Source organism: Rana temporaria, chromosome 12, assembly GCF_905171775.1.
Source record: "Rana temporaria chromosome 12, aRanTem1.1, whole genome shotgun sequence".
In the NCBI taxonomy this organism is placed as follows: domain Eukaryota; kingdom Metazoa; phylum Chordata; class Amphibia; order Anura; family Ranidae; genus Rana; species Rana temporaria.
The window spans coordinates 99376170-99397099 of record NC_053500.1 but is presented as its reverse complement, the minus strand read 5'-3'; the positions used below and the strand labels follow the sequence as shown (position 1 = coordinate 99397099).

General features: G+C 45.1%; 1 protein-coding gene across 3 annotated transcripts in view; it reads left to right on the top strand.

Moving 5' to 3' along the window:
* The window catches only part of EZH1 (enhancer of zeste 1 polycomb repressive complex 2 subunit), a 394387-nt gene that overhangs the window by 76488 nt on the left and 296969 nt on the right, over nucleotides 1-20930 (top strand). For all 3 annotated transcript variants that reach the window (XM_040329824.1, XM_040329823.1, XM_040329825.1), the window contains 4 exons: nucleotides 11458-11586; nucleotides 12622-12741; nucleotides 14097-14217; nucleotides 14339-14449. In XM_040329824.1, coding sequence (XP_040185758.1) covers nucleotides 11458-11586; nucleotides 12622-12741; nucleotides 14097-14217; nucleotides 14339-14449 — 481 coding nt within the window. The remainder of the gene's footprint in view (nucleotides 1-11457; nucleotides 11587-12621; nucleotides 12742-14096; nucleotides 14218-14338; nucleotides 14450-20930) is intronic.

The following is a 20930-nucleotide window of genomic DNA, read 5'->3' as shown; positions in this document are numbered from 1 at the left end:
TGTCAGTGGGCCCCCCACAGGGGACTGTGGGTCTAGTCCACTATATGCCTCTGTGCATGGGCGAATCACTCCACAAAGTCTGTTTTGACCGGATGGTTCTAGATCTAGGAGACTGCTGCACTGCCATAAGGTTAAGAGGTAAAGTCCTGGGACCCTTGCTTATGAAGTAAATGGAAGGACTTACCATCTGGGCAGCTGTGTGTGCATTTTTCCCGGAACCTGGGCGGGTGTCTCTCCCCAGCAGCTCCATGTTTCTCTCCCTGTAAGACTTCCTGCTTCCTCCAGCAGCATCAGGGGCGCGCGCGCATGCGCTGTAAATGGACAGGGCGACGCTGCATGGGGGGGCAGGCAAACGTCTGGGCGGTCCTTCTCCCTCTGCTCTAAAGCCTATATTAGGCTGTCAGTCGAGCAGGATCGCCGTGGGACACGGAGCAGCGGCGCTGTCTTGCTGTACGGACAGCAGAGGGTTTGAATACCTAGGTCTTTTCTGGTAGAGAGTGACACCCGGTGGCCTTTTCTGAGTACACAACTATACTAGAGCCTAGGGCTCAATACATTTCATACTAAAGCCGGTGTACTTAGCAGCAGTCTGAGCATTTAACCCACTGCTCTATCCTAGACCAGCATTTAAAGGTGGCATTACTTGGCTCATTTATTGTGAGTTACAAGCCCTTGGGGCGCTGTATTGCCTATTCTTCCTTAGGTTGTGGGAAGTTTAGATTTGTCTAGCATTACCTTAACCTATTATATTGGCACATTTAAAGTGGTGTGTTTTTTCTTCCGACTTTAACAGTCCGTTGTGTTATAGCGGAGTACCTTGGGTTTGTATTCTGGCTCCTAAGGGCGTGGGAAACACCAAAAATGCTAAAGGTACAAAAAAGCAGACGGGTTCCCCATTGGGCTCTGAGGATCTCGGCCAGGCTTCTGCTGTACCTTCCTCCCCGGACAAACCAGAAGTCATTGCCCTGGGTGAGCCATTAGGGTTGCTAAATGCTGCGGCTGGCCCTACCCAACCAACTCCTACCTTTGTTACGGAGGAGATGTTGGCCTCCACCCTGGGTGGATTGGAACAGAGGATAGCCACTTTAATTGCGTCCTTGTTACCTGGGAGAAAACGGGCTAGGTCCCCATCCCCTAGGTTTGAGTCCCCAGACGAGGAAATCCTTTCCCCAGAGGAATTGGAATTTCCAGGGGATCAAGCGGACGACCGCTTGGAGCAAGGTTCTGAAGAGTCGAAAATAGAGGAACCTTTCTCAGCCTTCCATGCAGAGAAGCTATGGATCCAGACCCTAGCGAACTCGGTACGCCTGCATTTAAGTTGCCTCTGCCTGAGCCTCAGGCTTCCGTATCCTCCATAGGCTCATTGAAGGCACCTCAGTCCAACTCAGTGTTTCCGGTCCATCCATTGTTAAAGGACCTGATTTTTCAGGATTGGGCGAGACCACATAGGATTTTTTCTTCCTCCTAAAAGGTTCTCGGTCCTGTACCCCTTGAAGGAAGGGTTCTCAAAGAAGTGGGTTGTTCCTACAGTGGACGCTGCCATTTCATGTGTTAATAAGTCTTTAACTTGTCCGGTTGACAATATCCATATGTTTAAGGATCCAGTCGATAAAAGACTTGAGACCTTACTAAAAGCCTCTTTTGCCACAGCAGGGGCAGTGGTTCAACCAGCCTTAGCCGCCATAGGGGTGTGTCAGGCATTGAAGGACCAGGCTCTGAAGGACCTTCCAGCCCAGCAGGCTCGAGATTTGGCCGATCTGCCTAGAGCCCTGTGCTTTGCAGTGGATGCTATTAAGGATTCCATCCAGCAAGCTTCCCGTCTATCTCTATCTTTAGTTCATATGAGAAGACTTTTATGGTTAAAAAAACTGGTCTGCTGAAACCCCCTGCAAGAAGCTCTTAACTGGATTCTCCTTTCAGGGAGAGAGACTGTTTGGAGAAGATCTGAACAAATATATACAAAAAATCTCCAGTGGCAAAAGCACCCTCTTACCTGTTAAAAGAAGGTCTCGGGGTCCCTCCTTCAAGCGCCCAGACTCTCCAGTCCCAGGGCCCTCATCCTCTAGGCAGTATCGACGGCCTTCAGGACGTACATCCTCAATAGGTCACAAGGGCAGGCTTCAGGTAACAAGAGACCATGGTCTCCCAAACCAGCTAAAGCTGCCCCTAAGTCGACCTTATGAAGGGGCGCCCCCACTCTCACGGGTGGGGGGGGGGGAAGGCTCCATTTTTTCTTCAGAGCTTTGGCAGGCCAGAATTTCCGACCAGTGGGTTCTGTTCTCAGTGGCTCAAGGATACAGGCTGGAGTTTCGGGAGTTCCCCCCTCCTCATTTTCAGGTGTCAAGCCTACCGAGCGATCCACTAAAAAGAGTTTCTCTCTTGACAGCCTTGGATCGCCTCCTGGCTCAAGGGGTGATCATAGAGGTGCCGGCTCGAGAACACGGACAAGGATTTTATTCAACTCTGTTCATCATTCCGAAGCCGAACGGCAATGTCAGACCGATCTTGGATCTAAGGTCGTTAAACCGTTTCCTAAAGATCCGTTTCTTCCGAATGGAATCAATTCGCTCTGTGGTGGCCACCCTACAGGGGGAAGAGTTTCTGGCATCTATCGATATCAAGGATGCATACCTCCACGTCCCAATTTATCCCGGGCATTACAAATTCCTTCGGTTTGCATTAAACCATAGTTACATAGTTACATAGTTAGTCAGGTTGAAAAAAGACACAAGTCCATCCAGTTCAACCACAAAAAATAAACAAACAAAATAAAAAACACAGTGCAATCCCCATACACCCAACTCCATACCCACAGTTGATCCAGAGGAAGGCAAAAAACCCCAGCAGAGCATGATCCAATTTGCTACAGCAGGGGAAAAAATTCCTTCCTGATCCCCCGAGAGGCAATCGGATTTACCCAGGATCAACTTTACCTACAAATCTTAGTACTCAGTTATTTTATGTACATTTAGGAAAGTATCCAGGCCTTTCTTAAAGCAATCTACTGAGCTGGCCAGAACCACCAGTGGAGGGAGTCTGTTCCACATTTTCACAGCTCTTACTGTGAAAAAACCTTTCCGTTTTTGGAGGTGAAATCTCTTTTCCTCTAGATGTAAAGAGTGCCCCCCTTGTCCTTAGTGTTGACCGTAAAGTGAATAACTCAACACTGTATGGACCTCTTATATATTTGTACATGTTGATCATATCCCCCCTTATTCTCCTTCTCAAGAGTGAATAGATTTCGTTCTTCTAATCTTTCCTCATAGCTGAGCTCCTCCATTCCTCTTATCAGTTTGGTTGCCCTTCTCTGCACTTTCTCCAGTTCTCCAATATCCCTTTTGAGAACTGGTGCCCAAAACTGAACTGCATATTCCAGATGAGGTCTTACTAATGATTTGTACAGGGGCAAAATTATATCTCTGTCTCTGGAGTCCATACCTCTCTTAATACAAGAAAGGACTTTGCTCGCTTTGGAAACCGCAGCTTGGCATTGCATGTTATTATTGATCTTATGATCTACCAAGACCCCCAGATCCTTCTCCACTACAAATCCCCCCAGTTGTACTCCCCCTGGCATGTATGATGCATGTATATTCTTTTTCCCTAAGTGCATAACTTTACATTTATCAACATTAAACCTCATCTGCCACTTAGTTGCCCAATTAGACAGAGCATTGAGGTCTGCTTGTAAATTGGACGTTATTCCACTGCATAGCTTGGTGTCATCTGCAAAGACAGAAATGTTACTTTTGATCTCAGACCCAATATCATTTATAAATATATTAAAAAGTAAGGGTCCCAGCACTGAACCTTGGGGTACACCACTGATAACCTTGGACCATTCAGAGTAAGAATCATTAACCACGACTCTCTGAATTCTGTCTTTCATCGGCATTATCAGTTTGTGGCCCTTCCGTTCGGGCTGGCCATGGCCCCCCGAGTCTTTAAGAAGATTCTGGCCCCTGTGTTGGCCAACCTAAGGGCACAAGGTATCTTGGTCATGGCTTATTTGGACGACCTTTTGGTGGTCGATCACTCGGTAGCCAGCCTGAATCAGGCAGTACTCCTGGTGGTACAGTATCTAGAATCCCTAGGCTGGGTTCTAAACCAGGACAAGTCGGCCTTACAGCCAACAAGGAGATTGGAATATCTCGGATTGATCCTGGATACAATACATCAGAAGGTCTTCTTGCCCCAGACAAGGGTCGATTCTATAAAGGAATTAATCCAGATAATTCTGAGCAGCACAAGGCCAACCATCCGCCTTTGTATGCGCCTGTTGGGCAAGCTAGTGGCCACCTTCGAGGCGGTGCCCTATGCCCAGATCCACTCTCGAAAATTACAGAGAGCCATTCTGACGGCCTGGAACAAAAGAGCCCAGGCATTGGATCTTCCCATAACCCTGTCCTATTCAGCACGACAGAGCCTGTGCTGGTGGTTAATTCCACAGAACTTGCTGAAAGGGAGATCGTTCAGCCCTATCTCTTGGAGAATAGTGACCACAGACGCCAGTCTGTCAGGGTGGGGTGCAGTTCTGGAAGGATTGACTCAACAGGGAAGATGGTCAGGGGCAGAGTAAACTCTGTCCATAAATGTCCTGGAGATACGAGCGGCTCGGTTAGCCCTAGCAGGCTGGACGACGGTGTTGCAGGGCTCTCCAGTAAGGGTGCAGTCCGACAATGCCACGGCGGTGGCATATATAAACCACCAGGGCGGCACCAGAAGCCAGGCAGCCCAGAGAGAGGTGGACCAAATCTTCTCTTGGGCAGAAGCTCATGTCCCCTGCATCTCAGCGATTTTTATCCCCGGGGTGGACAATTGGAAAGCGGACTTCCTCAGCCACCAACAGTTGTCCTCGGGGGAATGGTCCCTCCATCCCGAGGTATTTCAGGACATCTGCCGGAGGTGGGGGTCTCCGGAAGTAGACATCATGGCATCCAGGTTCAACACAAAGTTAGTCAAATTTGTGTCTCGGACAAAGGATCCATTGGCTTACGGGACGGATGCCTTAGTATGCCCTTGGCATCAGTTTGCTCTGATTTATGCCTTTCCTCCACTCCGAATGCTACCACGTCTCCTTCGCAGGATTCAGGTGGAGCGCAAGCCAACGATTCTAGTGGCCCCGGCCTGGCCCCGGAGGCCTTGGTACTCCTTGATGGTAAGGATGTCAATAGAGGAACCCTGGGTCCTCCCTCTGCATCCAGACCTCCTCTCGCAAGGGCCGTTCTTCCATCCTGCCTTACAGGCTCTAAATTTGATGGCCTGGCGGCTGAATCCCTGATTCTCAGGGGAAGAGGCCTCTCTAGTCAGGTAATCTCTACTCTGATAAATGCCAGGAAACCAGTTTCCAGGTTGATATATTATAGAGTGTGGAAAGCCTACATAGCCTGGTGTGAGGCTAAGAGGTGGCATACCCGCAAATATGTCATTGGGAGAATTCTGGAGTTTCTACAGCTGGGGGTGGATAAGGGTCTGGCTGTTAGTACAATCAAAGGGCAAGTCTCAGCCTTGTCGGTCTGGTTCCAGAGACCTTTGGCTACCCACTCGTTGGTGAAGTCGTTTATACAAGGGGTTTTGCGGGTCAATCCTCCGATTAAAGCTCCCCTGTACCCTTGGGACCTGAATTTGGTTCTGTCAGCCTTACAGAGACAGCCTTTTGGCTCTGCTGACTAGAAAACTAGTCTTTCTAGTAGCTATGTCCTCCGCCAGAAGAGTGTCAGAACTGGCAACCTTGTCATGTAAGGCTCCCTATTTGGTACTGCATAAGGACAGAGTTGTGCTACGTCCACATCCGTCTTTTCTTCCAAAGGTGGTGTCTAGTTTTCACCTGAATCAAGATTTGATTCTTCCGTCCTTTTTTCCAAAACCCTCTTCGGAAAAGGAGAAATTGCTACATTCCTTGGATGTGGTCAGGGCGATTAAGATATATCTAAAAACCACGGCCCAAATTCGAAGGACCAACGTTTTGTTTATACGTTTTGTTTATTCTGCCGGAAGGCCCCAGGAGGGGTCAAGCAGCATCTAAATCCACCATTTCCAGATGGATCAGACAGTTAATTGTTCAGGCTTACGGCTTGAAAGGGAGAAGTCCGCCTTTATCTGTAAAGGCTCATTCTACGAGAGCTATGGGCGCCTCTTGGGCAGTGTATCACCAAGTCTCCATGGCTCACGTCTGCAGGGCAGCGACCTGGTCGTCAGTCCACACGTTTACGAAATTTTATCAAATGAACGTCAGGAGGAACACCGATACAGCCTTTGGGCAAGCGGTTCTGCAGGCTGCAGTATAGAAATCCTCTTGTCCGTTGGCACCCGCTGTTTTTTTGCCTGGATAGTTTTTCTCCCCTCATTGGCATTGCTTTAGGACATCCCATATGTAATGGCTATGCTGCTCTGTGTCCCGTGATGTACGATAAAGAAAAAGGGATTTTTAATAACCGCTTACCTGTAAAATCCTTTTCTTGTAGTACATCACGGGACACAGAGCTCCCACCCCTCTTATGGGGAATTTTTGGGATGCATATTGCTTGCTACAAAACTGAGGTACTCCCACTATGGGTGGGGGTTATATAGGGAGGGAACTTCCTGTCGGAGAGTGCCAGTGTCCATCACCTGAAGGTACACTATATAACCCATATGTAATGGCTATGCTGCTCTGTGTCCCGTGATGTACTACAAGAAAAGGATTTTACAGGTAAGCTGTTATTAAAAATCCCTTTTTTTTTACAGGGGAGTTGAGTCCCTGCACATTGTGGGGAAAGATCCAAAGTTTAGTCATGGCTTAGGGTACTATGTGTGAAGTAAGCTTACCGGTCAAGAGCGATTTCCCTGGCAGGTGGAAGACCTCCTGGGCCTCATGGTGACCCAGTTCTGTATATTGTGAGGTAGGAATTCCAGCGAGACCCTGTGACAAAAGGAGGATGGCGGTGGGGGGGTGGGAAGGGAGAAAAGGAAGCATAGAGCAGAGCATGAAAGAAAAAAAGAAGATGCATTAGATAACAAATTGTACAACGATATGCCCATCTCACCAGAGCAGGGGAGCAAACTGTCCCTTCCCAGCCCTTTACACAAAGGGAACAAAAGTCGTCCTAGAAAGGACAAGGTAATCTGACTTCAACAGAGGAGAAAAGTAAAGTTCTCCTATCAGTGTCCGATGGGGACGCACTGTAACTGCTCCAGTCACCCTCACCAAAAGAGATAACTAAAGGTAAAAAAAAAAAACCTAAATAGCTTCCTTTACCTTAGTTCAGTCCTCCTTCACTTACCTCATCCTTCCATTTTGCTTTTAAATGTCCTTATTTCTTCTGAGAAATCCTCACTTCCTGTTCTTCTGTCTGTAACTACACGCATTAATGCAAGGCTTTCTCCCTGGTGTGGAGAAAGCCTCTTGAGGGGGCGAGCAGGAGGGTCAGGACACTCTACTTTGCAGATAGAGAAAGGAGCTGTGTGTTAGTGGGTGTCCTGACACTCCTGTCGCCCCCTCCCCCTTCAATAGGCTTTCTCCACACCAGGGAGGAAGCCTTGCATTACTGCGTGTAGTTACAGACAGAAGAACAGGAAGTGAGGATTTCTCAAAAGAAATAAGGACATTTAAAAGCAAAATGGAAGGATGAGGTAAGTGAAGGAGGACTGCACTAAGGTAAAGGAAGCTATTTAGGGGGAAAAAAATCCTTTACAACCCCTTTAAAGTCTGAGCCCTGTTGACACTGTAATAGAGCATAGTCAGGTCCGCCTGGCCAATCTCCCACTCCCCCACTCGATAACGCGTGTCACCACTGTGTAATGGACAAAGGCGATAGGCTTCATGGTGACACCCGCCATCGGCCATGGGAGAGGAAAAGATAGCCGCCTGTGAACCGTATGGCTGATCACCTGGGTAGGCAGAACAGGTCCCAGTTGGGGAGCCTCCTCAAGAGAGCCATTGTGACCCCCTTAGGCTCTGTCATTTCTAGAGTTTCACAGAAATGTTAGTAGCACAGGGAGTCGGGGGGGGGGGGGGTTGCGGGAAGAGCCGGTCCCCAGGAACAAACCTTCCTTGTGGAACTTGGGACCAATCCCAAGGTTTAATCGTGGTAAACCGAACATCAGTCCAAAGACGTTAGGTTGGTCACAATATGTATTGGGTGATGGTGGGCGACCTTTATGGAGGGAAGGACTCCCGTGATCGTTTAGGGTGTTGTTTCTGCCACACGTGAAACAGCGGGCTAGTTGGCGACTGACTTTTTGATTACGGTGCTTCTCTATTGGCAGGAGGTGGAGGCAGTTTTTGGGTAATCAGCCCTTGATGTAGGAGAAGTCGTTCGCCTTCAGGAAATTAGGAGAAGTTGTATGGTTTGTTGCGGTACGAAAAGTTCAGGCAAAGCGGGAATGCCTATCTGTAAGTGATATCTTTGTGTGCCAGGACTTGGAGCAACGGTTCAGCACTCGTCGCTTTTGTACCATGTATGGCGAGAGGTCCGCGAAGATTTGGATCTGGTGACCCATGATCACCAGCTTCTCCGCCGAGCGAGATAGCTTCATCACTTCTTCTTTGACCATGTGGAAGTGCGGTTTCACTATGATGTCTCTTGGGAGGCCATCAGAGTGTATAAGTTGTAGTGCTCTGTGGGCTCTATCCAGTTCCAGGCGGTGAGCCGGTATGTCAGGTATTAGGTTTTTGATGAATCCTTTTAAATTCCCGGGTGAACATCCTTAACAGTTCTGGTAGGCCCCTGATTCTAAAGTTGTAGCGTCTCGACCTGTTTTCGAGGTCATCAATTTTGGAGGTAGCCGCTTCTAGTTGGTCCTGGAGATCCTGGATTCTGGCGGGAATTCTGGTTGATTCTCGAAGCTGCTTGGTCAATATTCTATTGCCTATTTGCTGCAGAACAGCATGGATAGAGGCTGTGATCTGGGCCGCAGTAGGTGACCGGCCCCTGGTTAGCTTTTTGGAAAATGCAGCCATCATGGAGGGGGAAGTCTGAAGGGGTGAGAGAGTTGTCCCTGATCTCCTATTCCCATAGGTTTGGGCTTCTCAGCAGCTCCTGTAATGGCATGTGGGCAAGTCCTCACAGTGTTCTCCCTAACAGGGATTCAGTGGATGCAGGTTAGGGGGCCACTTGCTGTGGGGTACTCAGTGGCTGCCGATTTGATGGGAGGCAGAAAGGTCAGCATGATCCTGGTCTGCAATATATTCTTCAGCACAGGCTGTGCCTCGTGAGGAAGTGGCTGCCATTTTGAATAAGGCCGGCCTGATTCTCGGGACAGGCTCCTCCGGGCAGATCCTGTGGACATCAGGCCGTGGCTGAGAGTGTCCTAAGCTGGTGGTTTCGCCAGACCGGAAAGAGAGCTCAGACGGCTGCAGTGTGGGTAACAGGGTTGAAATGGCGCAGAGCTCCCGGGCTAAGTGGCCATCTTGGACGCTGCCATACATGCGCCTAATTATGCAGAATTTCATGGGCCAAATGACAATGTTATTTGCTTACTCTGACCCCAGAGGACATGAGAATGCCTCAACATCCTTCCTTGCAGGATCATTATCTGATTTTCCTGCAGCCTTATCGGCCACCGAGCGGCTGTCTTGGCTCCTCAAATGTCCCACGGCGGCTGTCTTGGCTCGTCCCCGCAAGAGCTAACCCCCTCTGGGAAGCTCTCTCCCGAGGGGGTTACCTTGCGGGCGCGCTCCCGTGTTATACACTCGGCGTGCATAACCGTCAAGTGTATAACTTGGCTCTGCCTCCCGGTGGCCACTTAATTTGATTTGGGAGCCAATGGCTGCGTTGCTATCAATCTAGCCAATGGGGAGCCGTTCAGACATTGAGAGAACAATGTGGGATCGTGCCTACGGAGATTCGGGGCTCAGGTAAGTATGTCTTCTGAGAAATCCTCACTTCCTGCACTGGCATTGTATGACTGCCGTAAAATGGCCACAAACTTTTCTGGCCTGGCTCAGAAGTTCCTGTAAGCCTGGGTACCTGGTCAAGAAATACTGCACCACCAAATTTAGGACGTGTGCCAAGCATGGAACATAGGTCAAGTGTCTCTGTAGGAAGGCGGAGAGAAGGTTGGTGCCATTGTCGCATGCAACAATTCCTGGCTCAAGCTGCCATGCCGTCAACCACCTCTGAGCCTGCCCCTGCAGAGCTGACAGAATCCCTGCCCCAGTGTGGCTCTTGTCCCCTAGGCAGACCAACTGAAGCACTGCATGGCATCTTTTAGCCTGACTGCTTGCGTAGCCCCTGAACACTTACGGAGCACTGCTGGTTCAGAGGACAATTCTGCAGAAGAGGCCATAGAGGAAGAAGAGGAGGAGGGAATTGAGCCGAGAGATGTGGCAGAATCACCACCAGCTTTTTGAAGGCATGGTGGCGGAACAAGCTCCAACACTGAGCTTAAAATGTGCTTAAAAAAAAAAAATCTCCCATCGGAATCCATTTATCCGGCACCCTGCATGTAGATTAGGGTGCCAGATGGATGGATGGGGGGGGGGGGGCGGTGCCCCCCAGCGCCCCTAATGGTCGGGTCGCCACTGCTCTCAGTTAAAGAGACTTGGACATTAGAGGAATCCAGCTCTCTCTGTGCCAAACTTCATTACCCAAAGTTGTCAATAGGCCACACTTTATAAATGTTTACATGTCATCAGTTTTGAATTAACCATGCATGATTGCCCTAGTGTGCGCAGCAATATCTAGAACATTTAGCACAGTTCTTTATTTTGTGTATAAGCGCACCCACTATGCGTGTTTGTATGTGTGTAGACATTGGGGCGGGGGCTTTGAAAATCTGTTTTTGATTTTTTAATATTTATGTATTACTTACATTTATTAATTTTAAATCAACTTTATTGCTCTCACAAATAGACTAACACACCCTCTATGTTATAGCACAGTGGAAGTGCACAGGTTCTCTTTTATGAGACATTTCAGGGACCTATTAGACCACTAATGTCTCTCCTGTTCGCCATTGAAGGTAATAAAGCACAGATCATGTGTTTTGCCCATCAATGTTGCTAAAAGCAGTTCTCTATTTACCCAAAGACCGCCCTTGTAAAAACTATAAGTTGATGAATCCAGAAATGTCTGAGCAGTTATAAGAAGCCCATCTCATGGACAAATACCCCAAGTTGCAATAGACCTTTAAATACCTGCTTAACAATCCCATACCAGACTATACCATGCCATTCCATAATGACCGTATTACCACTGACAGTGTGTGCATATTATTCAGAATTTGATTCAGGTTTCAGCAAGTAATGTTACTGGTAAGGACATCCACACACTGTTCCATATAACAGTTGGAATTTTGATACAGCACACTGAGGAATTTCAGTTGAGTGGTGTAAACAAACAATGGTATTGTGGTGCAGCATGCTCTATGCAGCTTATTCATTCAGAATTAAAAACGCAGAATTACAATATGGCTTGATTTCTATGCATGCATACTTGTTGGTGTAAATTCATAGTGTTGCCATTCACATTACAGGCCTTGTATGTGAGGAATTTGGCAAAAGCTAAAGACCGAACAAACATTTTAGACGAAGAGTGGAAGAAACTAAGAGTGCAACATGTTCAGATGATGATGCCTTCAAGTGGTCACCCATTTCTAAAAAAGGTAAATGCCTCTTATTCGTGTATAGGTCATTCTTTTTGTCTTCTTTGGTTTTGGGCTATTTTAATCTCCTGTTTGTTTCAAGGGAATGCATGTTTTTTTTTTTTAACCTCAAAGTTTAAAGTGGAACTAAAAGGCAACACTTCCTTTTTTTTTTGTTGGATGAAAAATCTCTAACATTTGGCAGGTATATTTTTGCCATTTGTGTCCCATTAAGGAGATTTCCCTGCTCTTCCTGTCCTATAACGAAATCAGGAAGTGAAAAGTTTGGGATTCCAAGGTTGTTATCCAGTTCCCCACTGGAAAATGTCTCCGCTTTTCTGTTCTGGGGACAGCACAAAATGTGTGATTTTTCTTTCACTTTAGGTGGTAATGGTAAATAGGACAAATACCTCCTTTGCAGGGGTACAGACAGCAATAAAAACCTGACAAGTGTACTAATTTCTTTCCACTCTATCCAAAACTAAAAAACAGGTTTTGCCTTTAACTATCACTCCAAGCAGCTATAAAAGACAACATTTTATGCAGTACTGTATTGATTACATTGCTAAAAAATCTTTTTTGGAATGCAAGCAATGTAATTACCTGAATTTGGCTTGTCATCGGCCTATTGCAGTCTCCTGCACGGCAGAGCTCTGGGAGACGAAGGGAAAAGCGGCATAAGGGGCCAGTCTGTTGTGTTGAGAGAAGAGCTCATCATTTGGGCGTGGGTGCACGGCCCTGAACCCACAATGTCTGTGTTGTGGGGACTTGCACCTGTACTTCTGTCAAATTGGAAGCAGACTGCCTGCACAGGGATGCGTGGAACAACTGCGCATCCTCTTGTGGGCAAACGTGGCCTTTGCATAGGCATATGCTTAATTATGGCCATGTGAATAAAGACTTACTCTGTTCTATTTATATTAATTCACTATAGTCACTTTAATTGGTACTGTTGCTGCTGTCTATAGTCACTTTAATTGGTACAGTTAATCTTTTTATATTTTAACACAGGCAGTTCAAGTAAAAGTAACCAAGTACTTATTTATTTATTTTTAGTGCACTGTAGAAAGTAGCTTTCCTGGATTTGCTGTTCAGACTGTATTCACAAGGTCTCTGAACACTGTGGCACTTGTTCCCATTATGTACTCTTGGTCACCCCTACAGCAAAATTTCATGGTATGTTGTATGACTTTTTATCGTTATGTGTTTAATTATGTTATCTACCATCCAGTCAGTCTTTCAATCTACTTAGTTTCAAATACTCAGGGATGACCCTATAAAATATTACCAAACATTTTGTTCACATTCTTGACTTCATAAAATTGTATTCACCAATTGCATTATGGATATGAATGCATCACTTTTTTACCCTGAAAATCGAGAGTAAACTGTGCCTGCGTGTTATACGCAGGGGGCTTTTTTTTTTGGTTTAAAACATCCCTCTTAAAGTTAGGGTGCGTGTTATACGCCTGTGCGTGTTATACGCCAATAAATATGGTAATTGGCTGATTGTTGCATTTAAATCTGCGATTGAACAATAAAAAATAGTGGGGCTTTATACCAAAACAAAGATTCACTTGTTAAAAAAGTTCTGTGTGCATCATTTTACACATAGCTCAGAAGTATCTCTAATGAAAATATTTCCGCACATGCCACTAGCTTTAAAGTGATTGTAAATCTTGTTTAAAATAACAAAAAACATGTTATATTTGCCTCCTTTGCACAGAGCAGCCTGGATCCTCCTCTTCTGGGGTCCCAGTTCGCTGCTCCTGGCCCCTTCCTCTTGTCAAGTGCCCCCACAGCAAGCAGCTTGCTGTGGGGGCACCCAAACCGAGTCACAGCTCCGTGTGTCCATTCAGACACAAAGCGCCGACCCGGCCCCGTTTCCTCTCTCCCCTGATTGACTAACTGACTTTGATTGACAGCTGTGGGAGCAGAATGCATTAAGATAAAACAATTCTGTCTTTAGAACTACATTAATTTTTGTTCTTGGGTTTGGATACACTTTAATGTCGCATGTAAATAACTTCCATGGCTCTGTTCTTATGGCCGGCTGGCTTATCCTAAAATACAATCTTTGACACCCAAACAGAGGGAACTGCTCACAAGGAGGTACTGCCAGTGAACAATACAGCATATTCAAACATAAGTAAGGGGAAGTCAGCTTTTTTAAAGTCAACAGGTATGAGTGAGGAGATATTTAACATCAGTCTTGCATGCCCGTGTTGGTATCTCCTTATATTTCTAGGAAAACCCAACACAAACCAATATGGGGGGAGAAAATATTAGTTATTAGTAGTGTAAGTCTTCATTTCAGCACCCTAGGCTTTTAGGAGTCATTGTTTGATCACGTCAGCCTAAATCTGACTAATCCCTTTTAGCTGAATAAATCACCTGAGCCTGAACATAGATGTCAACATTGTTTAGACATCACAATCTTCTTAATCCTTCTATCAATGCTCTTTAAGGAAGTGATGTTCTTTATTTAGATTCATGTTTTAGTGTGCCTTTACTTGTCTTTCTGTCTGGAGGTGGAGGATGAAACTGTCCTGTGTAACATCCCCTACATGGGAGATGATGCCAAAGAGGAGGATGAAACCTTCATTGAAGAGCTCATCAATAACTATGACGGGAAGGTGCATGGTGAAGAAGGTTGGTTGTGGTGTGTTCTTGGCCACGTCTGATTTCTGAGCTTGTAGATTGTTCACTTTTGTTTATAGCTTGTCACTATTCCTATCTAATTATACAGCCTTTCATTTTTACCCTGTCATAGACATGGATTCGACATCTACGATTACATCAAGTCCAAGCTTACGTGATCGAGAACGTATGTTTGGGTGCGGGCATTCTTTTTCTACAGGACCCAACAACTCGGCTAAAACAGGTTTGCAGACTTTTTTCCCTGAAGAAGACTTCAGCAAAATGCAGCTGGTTTGGTTTGCTAGGAGCATATAATGTAGAAACTTAAATCATCGTTCCTATAGCTACTTCATTTGTATGCAAATATGTACAGTTATTTTAGTGTTAACGTTTCCTTATAGCACACTATCCCTGCAGTCTTTTTACTGGAAGACACCCATAAACAATTATTGCTTTTTATGTTCCTTGTTCCTTTGTTATATATGAACTTATTTTATAAGTATTTCAAATGGGACTAAAAGAACAATGAGAGGAGTTTATTGAAGTGGGGAAGCCAGAATCTGGATTAGCTGTGCATGGTAACCAGTCATCTTCTGTTTTTCCTTACCAAGCTTAAAGTGGTTGTAAATCCTTACATATACCCAGTGAAGTGACTGGCCTCAGGTGATAAACATTGATGAAATAAATCCTCCTACACATTAAAATAAAATAAAATGGTTCTACCTGTTTATCTAGAGCAATCTTTGCTCTACATCCATTCAAAGTGCATAATTTACTCAGGATCTCCTAGCTCTGAAAAGCAGGGGGTGGAGAGATGAAGTTACAGTATGTAACGGCACCCCAAATGGGACAGGGGTTGACGCTGTTTAGAAAATTCCCTTTCCGAACACAAGGCAGCTACCAACACTCCACAGTCAGGCGAAAGAGACCTATAAGAATAATTCCCCCCATTAATGAGACACACTGCTCTGTTTGAAGTCCAAAACAGGGAATGACTTTAATGAGAAATAGAGGCTCTTATATACAATTTAGGATACCACAGGAGATATGGCCCGGATCCACCCACAACATCACACAATGGTTACACACAAGCCCCCCCCCCCAATACACTTCTTAGCAGACACCCTGACCTAATTTACATGAGCTAATTAACTACAGCTGATGGCTCAGACACCTGACCTTTAGGCTTTCTGCTAACTTACAATACACATTATCTCAGGACTCCTTCACACAATACAGGGTCAATTAGCACAAGCCACAATAAAAGATCCTCAAAAGCCATCCTAGATTGATTTACATCACAACAGACAGACAGATGGGCTGGAGTTGATGACATTAGCATCTAACAGTATGTGTCCCACAGTCCAACAGTAAGTTGCTGGAGAAAGGATCAATCAATTGTCATTTCTCCTCCGCCCGGCTTGCAGTGAGGTTTGTAGCACCTGCTGCTGGAGGAAGGTTAGGCAGGTAAGCTCACCGGCATCCAAGCTCCCAGCTCCCAGGATCAGCATCAAGCTCCCAGCTCTCCTTTTACGGATCCTCCACACACAGCCTCCAGCCTATGGTCCCTGGCCTCATCTGGCTTCACCTCCCCCTAGCCCCCCAGGCTTGCCATTTGTGTCCCTCACCCCCACCCCCCCTCATCATTCCACAAACCATACTACTGCATCTACCTGGGAAAGCCTCCTAGCACAGCAGAGAGACTACCCTCCCCCGCTTACCCCTTTCTTTGCCCCTCCAGCCCGTCCAAACAATTAATTCACTGGCCATTTTTTCACTCCACAAGTCGCTCGGTCGCAGAACATAGGACAAGCAGGATCACCAATCTGCAGCTCTAACAGGTAAAAACCCACGCTCCATTGCCATAGTTCAGTTGATCCAGGGTTTTATCCGATCGCCCCTGAGGGATCAGGAAGGAATTTTTTCCCTGTCGCTGATTGGCATTGCACGGCTAGGGTTTTTTTTCGCCTTCCTCTGGATCAACGGGGGGGTTAGTTGGGGGTCCACCTATCGCTGCTCATCGGGGCCACCACTAAATCCTCACTGTATTTCTATCATGATCGAACACTTTACCACGATCACCATCCTCGGCAAATCTGCGATTATGGTTAAGTTGCAATACTCTGCAAAAACCATTTGGGGTCTAAGGACATCCGCCCCAACATTACCAGTTGTCATCAAACAAGTGCTAAGGAAAGAGCAACTGTTAAGAACGGATCGACAGTCAAAGATTGCACGTCTACACTTCACCTAAAACATATATCATGCGCCTTGATCAACACAAGATCGGCAGTAAAGCACCGACAGGAAATCCACGATTTCATCCTTCAACACAACATTGACTGCCTCTTCATCAAAGAAAGCTGGCTAACAGCCGACTGTAACACCATTCTTGGAGAATTGGTGCCAGAGAATTATGGCATTCTCACAGAAAACAGAGTGGGGCAAAGAGGAGGAGGCCTGGCGGTGATCTACATGGCCCACCTCTCTGTCACTAAACCAGACCTTCAGACCTCACTTCCATTCATGGAAACCTTCACTCTGCAATTCCAAACAAATCCCCAGGACACCGTTCACATACTACTCTGCTATAGACCACCAGGACCAAAAACGCACCTCCTCACATTATTGACAGAATTCATCTCCACCTATACCTTAAACATCAAACATTTCCTGCTACTTGGGGATTTCAACCTCTGGGCCAACTCCTCACTGGACCCCGTCGCTGACGCCTGCATTGACCATTTGGAAGGATTAGGTCTGCAGCAACTGGTATGTGGACCCACACATTTCAGGCCACACGCTCGATCTTACCTTTAGACAAGATTTGGAAATTAACATATTGGGAAATCAGCCCTTACCATGGACAGATCACAATGCAATAAAATTCAAAGTCACTACAAACGCCCCCTTAAAAAAAAACAAAAAAAAACATTGACAACACACTGGACAAGATCCAAGAAGAAGCTCCATTCGGAACTCTTCAAAACTACATTGCACAACAAAATAAAAACAATTGATCAACATCAAACAGCGACAGAAACACTCAACTCCAACAAGGCTCTACTACAGACAGCAGACATAGTAGCGCCGAAACGCAGAACGCGCATCTGGAAAAACAACTCCAGCTGGTTTAACGACCAGCTGTCGTTGTTGAAGCAGGAGCGCAGAAGAGCGGAAGCAGCCTGGAGAAGAAGCTCTACAGAGGAAAACCACATTATTTACAAGGTAATAACTAAGAAATATCACAAAGAGATCTTTAAGGCCAAAAAAGATAATTTTTCTAATCTCGCAAATGCCCTGAACCGCCCCCGCAAACTCTTTAATTTAGTCGCTTAGTCCATGAACCCAGCCTGCCTAGAGGCTCCGAATTTTGAATCGCAAGAATTTTGCAACAAATTATCGGATTACTTCATTAACAAAATTGAAAAAATCTGTGTAATTATTCAGCAAAATAGATCCCCCATCGACTCCCCTTTAAACCAAGAAACTAATATCCACACAAATATGCCGCAATCAACTAAATTCACTCTTAACCCCATATCCATCGACACCACTAAAAAAATCATTCGTACTCTGCGAGACAGCACAGCGCCTAATGATATTATCCCCACCAAACTGCTGAAAGAATCTGCCGATATATTGTGGCACCGGCGATCACATACCTCATAAACCAGTCATTCAAGGAAGGCATGGTGCCAACCCTGCTGAAACAAGGCATAATTAAACCAATTAAAAAAAAAAACACCCTTGACCCCAAAGACCCAAACAATCGTCAACCCATAACAGGCCTAAATGTCTTCTCCAAGGTTATGGAGAAAGAAGTTGTACAACAGCTACAACAGCATTTAGACACCCACAAATCACTTGATCCAATCCAATCTGGTTTCCGTCCTGGTCACGGAACTGAAACAGCACTTCTCAAAATATGGGATGACGCTCTCGAAGCAGCAGACGAAGGAGAATCTTGTCTTCTGATACTGTTGGACCTTAAGCGCAGCATTTGATACTGTAGACCACAAATTATTGCTGACTCGCCTAGCTAAAGTAGCTAGAGTCGCTGTCTCGGATTTTCCCTGGTTCTCCTCCTTCTTGGAAAACCGATCTCAAATAGTGAAACTGGGTCCTTTCACTTCTGAAAAACGCACAGTGTCATGCAGAGTCCCTCAGGGAACCCCCTTGTCGCCCGTACTATTCAATATCTATCTCCGCCCTCTTTTTGAAATCATCAGTAACCAGAAGTTACTCTACCACTCCTACGCGGATGACACGCAACTATATTTTCGCATCTGCAACAATAAGGATCATTATCTCGGAATAGAGAAATGCCTTACTTTGATAGAAAATTGGATGACGGAGAGTTACCTTAAACTCAACGGCTCAAAAACAGAACTTCTCCTGTTTTCAAGCCAATCGAAAGAGACTTCCCGCACCAATATGGGACAAACCATCACCCCTAGCACCAAAGTCAAAAGTCTGAGTCATTTTTGACACCCACATGACAATGGATGCACAAATAGGGTCAGTAGTCAGCGGATCCCACCATCTGCTGCGCCTGCTACGTAGACTCATTCCCTTTATCCCGAAAAGAAGACATGTCAGTCGTGGTGGGTACAATTATCAACTCCAGACTCGACTATGCAAATGCCCTCTACCTCGGACTCCCAAAATACCAAATCACTCGTCTGCAAGGAGGAGTAGCAGAATGTATTTTGAGGTGTCATTTCTGGTATGCACATGCCATGTGAGAGAAATAAGCTATTACAATGACAATTTTGAGACATTTTTTAAATAGAAAATAAAAATCTTAATTTGGCAAAGTATTGTGGGAAAAAAATACAACTTCAAATAACTCACCATGCATCTTAATAAATACCTTGGAATGTCTACTTTCCAAAAAGGGGTTATTTGGGGGGCATTTGTACTTTCCTGGCTTGTTAGGGTCCCAAGAAATGAGATAGGCCTTCAGTACATCAGGTGTGATCAGTTTTTATGATTTGCACTATAGCTTGTAGACTCTAAAACTTTCACACAGACCAAATAATTTCCAAAAATGTTGGGTTATTTTTATCAAAGACATGTAGCAGTATAAATTGTGGCCAACATTTATGAAGAAATATTAATAATTTGCAAAATTTTATCACAGAAACTAAGAAAAAATCATTTTTTTTTTCAAAATTTTCAGTCTTTTTTTCATTAATAGCGCAAAAAATAAGAAAACCCAGAGGTGATCAAATACCACCAAAAGAAAGCTCTATTTGTATGAAAAAAAATGACAAAAAAATCATTTGGGTACAGTGTTGCATGACTGAGTAATTGTCATTCAAAGTGTGAGAGCGCTGAAAGCTGAAAATTGGTCTGGGCAGGAGGGGTGTTTAAGTGCCCAGTAAGCAAGTGGTTAATGACTGAAAATTAAAAGATAGAATGGAAATTTTAAATAGAAAAAAACAGCAAAAACCAGCACAAACCAACTAGCCTATTTTCTTGTATCTTTACTGTTGTAGGGGGGCTGGGTGATCATCTGGGAAAAAAAACATTACTAATAACTTAAAAATAAAATCAGCGCAAATTTATTTTTTTATGGCACAAAACGGCACAAACGTAGCACTTACAAATGGTATATTTGTTTTTTAAGATTTAATAACATGTGGTGCAAAGTGGGTGGGGTTTGATCAAAATAAAACAAGCTGTTATAACTAAAAAAAACATAACGGCTCAAATAAATATTTTAGCAGCACAAACGTGGCACTAACCAACCAGCCAGCCCTGTTTTGTGTCTTTTGGCTGTTGTAGGGGGGCTTAGAGACCTTTGGAGACTTTTAATAAAGCATTAATAATGTAAAAACTATAAAAGATAGAACAGAGGTTTAAACGGCACAAAAGCGGTGCTAACCGACCAACCCAGCTTCATGTCTTTTGGCTGTTGTGAGGGGGCTGGTGACCACTTTAAGACCGGGCCTATGTTTTCAAACTTGTTGTTTACAAGTTAAAATCATTTTTTTTTGCTAGAAAATTACTTGGAACCCCAAACATTATATATATATATTGTGGCAAACCTAGCCACTTCTGGAACGCTGGACGTTACATATCAAAGGGTTGTCTGTATTATATGTATTCTGCTGAGTCTTATGTGGGCATAGTAATTCGTATGCTAGCAGCCGTAAGCCACTAGCATTCAAGTACTTTGTTTTATGTTGCCCAATCGGTGTTCAGCAGTTTTAAACCGAACTCTCACAACACATAACCCCAGACCCCAGCTATCAACCGACTTTTCCCTCGTGCAGCAATGCCTGATGGGAGAATTATCCAAAATGTTAAGTTCCCCATGTGGTCCTCACTGTATTACCTCTGCTAAATCTGTTTGGCTGTTTGGAAACCCCTTGCATGGGGAATTATATAAATATGGAAGCCTGTGAATAAAAAGTCAGTTGACTCCCAGAGCTGTGTTTTGTCCGGTTACTGGGGGGGGGGGGGGTGTATTTGGGACATTGCCTTACTTTTCAGCGCTGACTGTGGAATTACCCTGGTTACCAGCGGAGATCGTGGATTTTAATATTGTACTCCGCTACATATATATATATATATATATATATTTTTTTTCTTAAACCCTAGAGAATAAAATGGTGGTTGTTGCAATACTTTTTATCACACAGTATTTGCGCAGTGGACTCGCAATCGCTCTTTTTTGAGAAAAAATATATATATATTTTTAATTAAAAAATACA